General features: G+C 61.7%; 1 protein-coding gene across 1 annotated transcript in view; it reads left to right on the forward strand.

Moving 5' to 3' along the window:
* Positions 1–6: 6 nt before the first annotated feature.
* Positions 7–8,736, forward strand: part of EHBP1L1 (EH domain binding protein 1-like 1) — a 15,074-nt gene continuing 6,344 nt past the window's right edge. Inside the window, exons 1-13 of the mRNA XM_014538212.1 lie at positions 7–129; positions 2,496–2,553; positions 2,763–2,858; positions 3,199–3,252; positions 3,344–3,522; positions 3,601–3,743; positions 4,175–4,210; positions 4,299–4,364; positions 4,452–4,614; positions 4,782–7,056; positions 7,506–7,663; positions 7,751–7,799; positions 8,560–8,731. Coding sequence (XP_014393698.1) covers positions 26–129; positions 2,496–2,553; positions 2,763–2,858; positions 3,199–3,252; positions 3,344–3,522; positions 3,601–3,743; positions 4,175–4,210; positions 4,299–4,364; positions 4,452–4,614; positions 4,782–7,056; positions 7,506–7,663; positions 7,751–7,799; positions 8,560–8,731 — 3,553 coding nt within the window. The 5' untranslated portion in view covers positions 7–25. The remainder of the gene's footprint in view (positions 130–2,495; positions 2,554–2,762; positions 2,859–3,198; positions 3,253–3,343; positions 3,523–3,600; positions 3,744–4,174; positions 4,211–4,298; positions 4,365–4,451; positions 4,615–4,781; positions 7,057–7,505; positions 7,664–7,750; positions 7,800–8,559; positions 8,732–8,736) is intronic.

The raw sequence follows: 8,736 nt of genomic DNA on the forward strand, positions 1-8,736 counted from the left end.
CTGTGAGCAGCGGGGCGGCGGGGCCATGACCTCGGTGTGGAAGCGCCTGCAGCGCGTGGGCAAACGGGCCGCCAAGTTCCAGTTCGTGGCCTGTTACCACGAGCTGGTGGTGGAGTGCACCAAGAAATGGTGAGTGGGCGGAGGCCCCGGACCCCCGGCTGGGACCCTATCCAGCCTTCGGAGCCGAGGGAACCCCGTCCCCAGCGCAAGGACCACAGTGGCCCCCACCCTGGCTCGGCCCCTGCTGTCCAGGCACAGACGCTCAGAAGAGCCCTTGCAGCTTGTGGGACCCCTGGAGTTGGGGGTGTGGGAGCCTTGAGGGAGTGGAGTCAGGACTTCCGGCCTGAGACTGTCTGCGCCCACACTTCCCTCAGCTGCGCTCAGGGCTGGGGGGAAGGGAGGCCTCATGTTTGGGGCCGGAGGGGTGGTTCAAGGTGGCCAGTCTGGAGGTGCCGGCAGCCAGGCTGGGGCAGAAGCCTTCATGGGCCTCAGTCCAGCTCAGAACAAGGATGCTATCCCCTCCTCCCCTGCCCACTTGTTGAGCCAGAGAACCCCCCCCCCCCCCCAGACTGGGCTCTGGGAGGCTGGGTTCATCTCCACAATGTCCTTAAAAGGGGAAACAGCACTGGGAGGGATGAGGAGGGAGGCGGGAGCGGCTTAAAGGGGCCTCCAAGGTTGTGGGTCCGGGAAGAGGAGGCCTGGAGAGGGCAAGGCAGTGGGGTGGGGGAGACACGTGGGGGTGCCAGAGGACCCAGGGGTATCGCATTCTCCACAGCTGCCTAGGCCCCTGCGTCACACCCTAAATATATGTGTTCACTGGTGTCAGCTTCCCTTGGCTGGATTAGGGCACAGCTGAGGGGACCTTACCCGCCAGGCTAAATTTAGGCTCCCAGGAGGAAGGGCTGCTGGGGCAGGAAGGGACCTTGGGGTCCCCGAGGTAGCTGCCATATTCCTGGTCTTGCCTGGGCCAGCCCTTTCAGCGAGGCCCGGAGCAGACGGGCTGGCCGGGGTGGCACAGCACAGGGCTGGTACGGGAGGGGACTCTGGTCTCTGGCTTCTACCTTCTACCCTGGCACCCTGGGTAAGGTCAGAGGATACTGGACATGATCCCGGAGAGCAGGCCAAGGGTGTGGGCAGTGTCAGCGCATGTGAGTCACGGTGGGGGGGCGGGGGGGCGGGCAGTCAGGGCCTCCTGGGCTTCTGAGCCCAGGTTAGGAAGCTGCCCCTGTCCAGGTCGCAGCTCCCAGGAGGGCGTGCCCAGCCTGAGTCAGACAGCTTGGCCAGGCCCCGCCCTCCCTAGGCACCCCTTGCCCACTTCCCCTTTCTGGGAAGGCCCCATGGATACCCCTGCTCAGCCACCCCCTGCTGTTTGGGGTTGGGGAGAGGAGCTTGAGGCTCTAGGGTCAGCTGGGTGACCTTTGCTGTCCCCCCAAGCTCTCCAGGTCTCAGCCTCCTCAGGGTTTGACAAGTGAGCCATTTATCTTGGCTCAAACTCCAGAGGGGCAGTGAACTGGGTGAGCTCAAGTGCCCTGGCAGGGGGCTGGATACAGGCGAGGAGGGTGCTCCTGCTGCCCTCAACCACCCCACCCTCCTGGGCAGCAGTGGACCCTCTAACCCAAAGGGGCCTCTTCCTCCACGGCCCAGCATGTGTTAGCTCCGTGCCCGGCACTGGGCCCTGCACACTCTCCTCTTGGCGTGTCTCTGACTCCTCACATCGCTGCCCGCCCTCTGCGCCTGCCCTGCTGTGCTGTTCAGCTCAGATAGAACCTGGAGGTCTTCCTCGAGGCCCCTCACAGGAGTCAGGCGCCCTGCAGAGCTAGGGGCCAGGGCTCTGGGTTTGAGAGGTGGGACGCAGGGCCGGGTCCCTGGGCCCAGCAAAGGACTGGGCATAGCAGGCCCTGGGAGGGGGTCTAAAAACAGTGGACCCTCTGACTCTCTGACCACCTCGCACCCCTGCCCCCAAACTTGGACCTTGCACTGACCATTCTACCTGGAGCCCTCACAGCCCATCCCTCCCCCACTCATGCCTCTGCTCCCACATCCAACTTGAGGGGACTCGGTGCAGGCACGACATGAAGTCAGCTTAATGTCTTTTTCTTCTTGGTTAGCACTCTCCCCCCACCTTTGTTGTTCTGAGCCCAGAGGGGTCCTGCCTCTGCTTTGCTCTGCTCTGCCCCTAAGAAGCACTTCACAAATATTGTGAGTGAAGGGACGTCTTTCAGCCTGGGCTGTGCCTCCAGCAGGGTCCTTGCTGTGTGCCGGCCCCTTGCTCCCTGTCTTCATGATCCTGCTGACCTACATGGGGCCTTTGCCCTTCTGCCCTGGGCCCCACCCTGCCTGAGCAGCCCCACCCTGCTCCCTGTGGCTTCAGATAAGGGGCTGTCCATGCCCTCTCCTGGGGGAGGGGAATGAGGGCAGAGGGAACACCCTGGGGGACATGGAGAAGCTGGGCAGCCTGACTGAGCAGCCCCCCGCTTCTCCCCCACCCTTCCCAGGCAACCGGATAAGTTGGTGGTGGTGTGGACCCGGCGGAACCGACGCATCTGCTCCAAGGTGGGGGAGATGTTAGCTGGGGATACAGGTTAGGGGTGGGGCCAGTGAGGGGGTGTGGGTAAAGTGGGTGAGGGCTGATGGGGTCGTGGACTCCGGTTCAGATCAAGAATCCACAGAATGGAGAGAAAGATGCGGTCAAAGTTGAAGACAAGGGCAAAGGGGGAGGGGAAGGGTTAAGATTGGGGGAGGACTCAGACTGCTCATTGTAGGCCCACAGCTGGCAGCCGGGCATCCAGAACCCTTACCGGGGCACCGTGGTGTGGATGGTACCTGAGAATGTGGACATCTCCGTGACCCTGTACAGGGTGAGTCTCTCCCCCTCCACATGGAAGGGACTGGGCTGGCGATCACAGCCCCAGGCAACCACAGGGCTCCCCTGCTGGGCTGTCACTCCAAAGAGGAAAGACTGGTGAGACCAAGAATTGCAGCAGGGCCTGCCTGTTCAGCATGAGTGGCCAGGAGGTCCCTTGGAGGGGGTCACATTTACCTGCCACCGGCTCTAGGAGAGACAGCGGGATCAGGAGAAGCTAGGGGCAGCCCAGGCGGGATGGACCAGCACGTGGGAAGGCCCCAACCAACACCTTCTGAGCCGGCCCCGCCCCTCCCCCAGCAGCCCCTGTGCTCACCTGTGCCCCCTTTTCCCAGGACCCCCACGTGGACCAGTATGAGGCCAAAGAGTGGACGTTTGTTATTGAAAATGTGAGTGCCTGTGGTGGGCTGGGGGCTGGGGTCTTGGGGGCTCTGGGGCAGCACTGTGCTCATTCCTCCAGCCCCTCCCCCTGGCCCACAGGAATCCAAGGGGCAGCGGAAGGTGCTGGCCTCAGCCGAGGTGGACCTGGCCCGCCACGCGGGGCCCGTGCCTGCCCAGGTTCCGCTGCGGCTGCGGCTGAAGGCCAAGTCGGTGAAGGTGGTACACGCGGAGTTGAGCCTCACCCTCTCGGGGGTGCTGCTGCGAGAGGGCCGTGCCACGTGAGTGTCCGCCCGCCCTCCTTGGCCCTAGTTTTCCATCTCCGACCCCAGCCCTTACTCCTGACCTCTGACCCCCAGGGACGATGACATGCAGAGTCTTGCCAGCCTTATGAGCGTGAAGCCTAGTGACGTGGGCAACTTGGACGACTTTGCTGAGAGTGACGAGGAGGAGGCTAATGGTCCCGGGGCCCCTGAGGCTCGGGCTCAGGCCCCCCAGCCAGGTGGGCTCACGGCCGTGGACGTGGACTGACCACCAAGACCATATATAAGCCACTTGCCATGTGCACGCCCAGTGACGGGAGCTCGCTATTGCCCAGGCAGCTCTGACCTGCCCTGCCACCCTGTTGTCCAGGCTTGGCGCCTGGTCCTGTGGTGGCCTGGGTCCTTGGCTGAGTCCTGCAGGATGTGCTCTCAGGGTCCCCGTGCCCCTGGCCCTCTCCACCCCTGGGTGGTGCCTCCCCCACCTTGTACTTGTCCTATAACAACTATGCCCAAGGCACAGAGAGGGGCTGCAGTCCCCCCTCACCACCCACGCTTATGCTTGTCGCCAGCTTCCTTATCCCTCCCGTTAGCTTATTAAGGCTTTTTTTCTGTCTGTCCTCGTGGTTCTCTCTCTTTTTCTCTGCATTCTCGGGCCTGTCTCTCCTCGCAGGCCGGGGTGGTGCCCTCAGGCCGGGGCGGCTCCCAGGTAGGCCCAGCGCTCTAGTTGGAGGGAGGGGGTCAGACCTTCAGGGCTCTGCCTTGAACTGAACCTGCCCCTCCAAACCCTTCCCCAGACCACCCTCGAGAGCTGAAGACACTCCGTGAGGAGGAGGAGGGCCGAGCACAGCCCCGGCAGGCAGGTGAGGCCTAGACCGGGGTTGGATGGGGACTGGACCTCCAGTCATGGCGCCCAGGCCTCAGCACCGCTCTCCTTCCTTCTTCCCCAGCTGCCAGCCCGTCTAGTACTGAGGATACCAGCCCAGCCCCTGTGAGTGTCCCTGCGCCCCCAGCCAGGGCCTCCCGGGGCCAGGGGTCAGAACCAGCTACTGTAGTTGGGGGCCAGGTGGGGCCTGAAGCCCCAAGGCCCCCTGGAACCCCACTGGAGACAAGGTGAGCTTTGGAACCAGCCCCACCCCCATGCCCTGACCAGTTAGGAAGCTGCACTCCCTCTACCAACCTACCTCTCCTGCACCCCAGCAATCTGAGGGGAAGGGGGGTTGGGGCTGAGAGTGGGGGGCCACTGACTCCTCCAACGCCCCCTCCTGCTCTCTCCTCAGGTCCTCAAGACATCCAGACCAGGATTTGGCCCCCATCCCGGCCCCTCGGCTCCGGAAAGGCTCTGATGCCCCCTGGCCCTCAGTCCCCCAAGGGAAAGATGAGGCCCCCAAAGCCTCAGGGGCTCCCCCAGCAGGAGTGGGTTCTGCTGGGGAGACCCAGGCCCAGGCAAGCCCTCAGGAAGGGACAGAGGCCCAGGGAGCCAGGCCGAGCCCAGGCGTTGAGGATGGAGGCTGCAGAAACTCTTTGGAAGGGCAGAAAGTCAAGGCTGAGGAAGGTGCCATTGGGGACAGGCCAGAGGCCAGTGGGGTGGACACTGAGCAGGGGTCAGGACCCAGAGGCGTGAACACCAAGAGGTCAGAGGTCAGAACTGGGGAGGCTGAAGAGAGTTCAGAAGTTAGTCAAGTGGATGCTGAGCAGAGGTCAAAGGTGAGACATGTGGACACTAAGGGACCAGAGGCTGCAGGGGTGATGTCTGAGGCAAGGTTCAGGGGAACTCCTGAGGCTCCTCTGAGGGCCTCTCAGGGGAGGACAGGGGTCAGGACCCGGGATGAGGCTCCTACTGTCCAGAGCTCACCCCCAGCAGAACCTGCAGGGCATTCCAGGCATCTCAGTGACTCCGAGGGGTCCAGGGCTGCTGCAGGCCAGGAGAGAGAGGGTGCAGAGGTGAGGGGCGGGGCCTCTGGTGTTGGGGGGACAGGCCTGGAGCAGGGCCCCTCTGTTGGAGCAGCAAGCACCAGGCCCCAGGTGAGCAGGTCCCAGGAAGCCCCACCCACAGCTGACCAGGGGGCAATGTCTAGGGATCTGGGGGTCTGGGAGGCAGAAACTGGGGTCTTGAGCGTCCTGGGAACAGAGATGGGGATGACGGAATCAGAGGTTTTGGGGACCCAGGAGACAGAAGCAGAGGGGTCAGCGTTCCCACAGATAGAGAGCAAGACAGCAGGAGCTGAAAGGCTGGAGGCCCAGGAGACAGAGGCAGTGAGGTCGGGGGTCCCTGAGCCAGAAGCCGCTGGGATGGCAGAGTCTGAGGAACCGGAGACCCAGGAAACGGAGGCTGCGGCTTCAGGAGTTCTGAGAACAAAGACGGGGGTGGCAGAGACTGAGATATTGGGGGCCCAGGTGATAACAGGGGGCTCGGGGGTACTGAGAATAGAAGCTGAGCTAGCAGAGCCTGCAATATTGGGGGCCAAGGAGACAGAGGGGGGAGGGTCAGGGGTCTCGGCAATAAAATCTGAGGCATCAGGGACCCAGGAAACAGAAGTAGCAGGTTCTGAGGTTCCAGGGTTTGAGGCTGAGACAGCAAAGGCAAAGATACTGGGGACCCAGGAGAAAACAGCTGAGGGTTCAAGGGTCCCCGAGATAGAATCTGAGGTAGCAAGAGTCCACGAAGCAGAGGTAGAGGGTTCAGGGATCCCAGGGGTGGGGACTGAGACAGAGGAAGCTGAGATATTGGGGACCCAGGAGGTAGCAGCTGTGGGTTCAGGGGTCCCAGGGGTGGGGACTGAGACAGCAGAAGCTGAGATATTGGGGACCCAGGAGGTAGCATCTGGGGGTTCAGGGATCCCAGGGGTGGGGACTGAGACAGCAGAAGCTGAGATATTGGGGACCCAGGAGGTAGCAGCTGGGGGTTCAGGGGTCCCAGGGGTGGGGACTGTGACAGAGGAAGCTGAGATATTGAAGACCCAGGAGGTAGCAGCTGGGGGTTCAGGGGTCCCAGGGGTGGGGACTGAGACAGCAGGGGCCCAGGAGACAGAGATGGGGGATTCAGGGGACTCAGGGCCAGAGGTTGGAATGGCAGAGGCTGAGGGACTGGGGACTCAACAGACAGAAAGGACCGTTTTGGAGGCTGAGAACGCTAAGGTCTCTGGGGTCCTGGAGGCAGAGGCGGGGCTCTGCGGGAGCTTCATGTATGAGGCGTTAAAGGCCCCAGTTACTAAGCATAGAGTTTTAAGGTCCCAGGGAGCAGAGGCAGAGGCTGCAGTTTTGAGGGTCCAGGAGTTGGAGGCTGGGGATTTGGGGATTTCAGAGGCCACGTCTGGGGTGTGGGGAGCCCCTGAAGCAGAGGTGGAAGCTTTAGGTCCTCCAGAGAACCAATCTGGTGTTTTTGAGGCCCAGGAAGCAGAGGCTGGGGTCTTGGGAACCGAGAAGGGGAGAGAAGCTGAGGCCGGCCTGACTGAGACGCAGGTGGCCAGTGGGGCAGGGGCTGGGGTGCCCAGGCCCTCAGGGGCCTCTTCCCCAGAGGAGCCTGAAGAGGACAGGAGGCTGCCCGGCAGCCAGGTAGGGAATGGGGGCTGCCGAGGGCCCAGTCTTCTGCTTTCCACTAACCTGGGGCTGAGCTAACGGCGGCTCTGCATGGACCCACCTGGTCGACTGGGTTGAGGTGGGACGGGCTCAGCTTCCAGGAGCCCCCTCACCCCTTCCTCTCTCAGGATACCCTGGCTCCCCCACCCTGCCTTCCCTGGGCTGCATGGAGTGGGACATCCTTAAGCTGATTTTTCTGGGCTGACCTTGAGGTGTGGCTGCTGTGACCTCTGGTCTTGCCTGGGGGCCACTGATCTCTTAGGTGACTTTGGTAGAGAACCCCAGAGCTGGAAACTCTTGCCTGGCTCCACAGCTCTGGCCAGTGGTCTCTGGTGTCTCCTACAAACCCAGAGCTGGGGCTGTTTTATGCCCAAGGGGCAGAGGGCACATGTTCCCATTCCCTAAGCCCATCCCTGTGTCCCCAGGCACTACCTACCCTGGTCAGCTCCAGCCAGTCCCTACTGGAGTGGTGCCAGGAGGTCACCGCTGGCTACCGGGGCGTCCGAGTCACCAACTTTACTACATCCTGGCGCAACGGTTTGGCTTTCTGTGCCATCCTGCACCGATTCTACCCAGACAAGATGTGAGCCACCAAAGGGGGTGGGAAGGAAGTGGGGAGCCCGCCAGGAGGTCAGTGTGGACCAGCCTCTGACCAGAGCTCTCTCCACAGCGACTATGCCTCCCTCGACCCACTCAACATCAAGCAGAACAACAAGCAGGTGAGCTGGGGAGGGAGCAGTGCCCGGCGGGAAGGAGGGTCTAGAGCAGTGGTTCTCAACCTTCCTAGTGCCGCGACCCTTTCATACAGTTCCTCATGTTGTGGGGACCCCCAGCCATAAAATTACTTTCGCTGCTACTTCATAACTGTAATGTTGCTACTGTTATGAATCGTAATGTAAATATCTGATATGCAGGATGTATTTTCATTGTTACAAATTGAACATAAGTAAAGCATAGTGATTAATCACAAAAACAATATGTGATTATATATGTGTTTTCCAATGGTCTTAGGCGACCCCTGTGAAAGGGTCGTTCGACCCCCAAAGGGGTCGCGACCCACAGGTTGAGAACCGCTGGTCTAGACTAGAGCCTAGGTCCAGGATTGCGGTCCCAGTGTCTGTGGGAGAGGAATCTGGGCTGGCGGGCCCCAGCCCCGGCTTTTGGAAGTTCTGCCACCTTTTATCCTTTTGGTCTTTTAAAATTGAAATTGTTCATTTTCCATCGTTTAGTTGTGTGGGTTTTTAAAGCATATTTCCACTAGTTGGTTTTTCCAAAACCACTCCTTCGTGTGCAGTTGCTGGGTTACATGAGCGTTGCCCTGTTGCTACTCTTCCTCCAATAGGAGAGTGAAGGCGTTGCTAGGCAAACCCTGGCATGCGGGTCGTGGGGACCCCGGGCGGTCCAGGGGGGCCACCGCGTAGCTGGGCAACAACCGCCAACCCCGGCTGCCACCGCTGACGCCAAGCACCCCGTTCCTAGGCCTTCGATGGCTTCGCGGCCCTGGGCGTGTCCCGGCTGCTGGAGCCCGCGGACATGGTGCTGCTGTCGGTGCCGGACAAGCTGATAGTCATGACCTACCTGTGCCAGATCCGCGCCTTCTGCACGGGGCAGGAGCTGCAGCTGGTGCAGCTGGAGGGCGGGGGCGGAGCTGGCAGG

This window comes from Myotis brandtii, unplaced genomic scaffold, assembly GCF_000412655.1.
Source record: "Myotis brandtii unplaced genomic scaffold, ASM41265v1 scaffold187, whole genome shotgun sequence".
Lineage (NCBI taxonomy): Eukaryota > Metazoa > Chordata > Mammalia > Chiroptera > Vespertilionidae > Myotis > Myotis brandtii.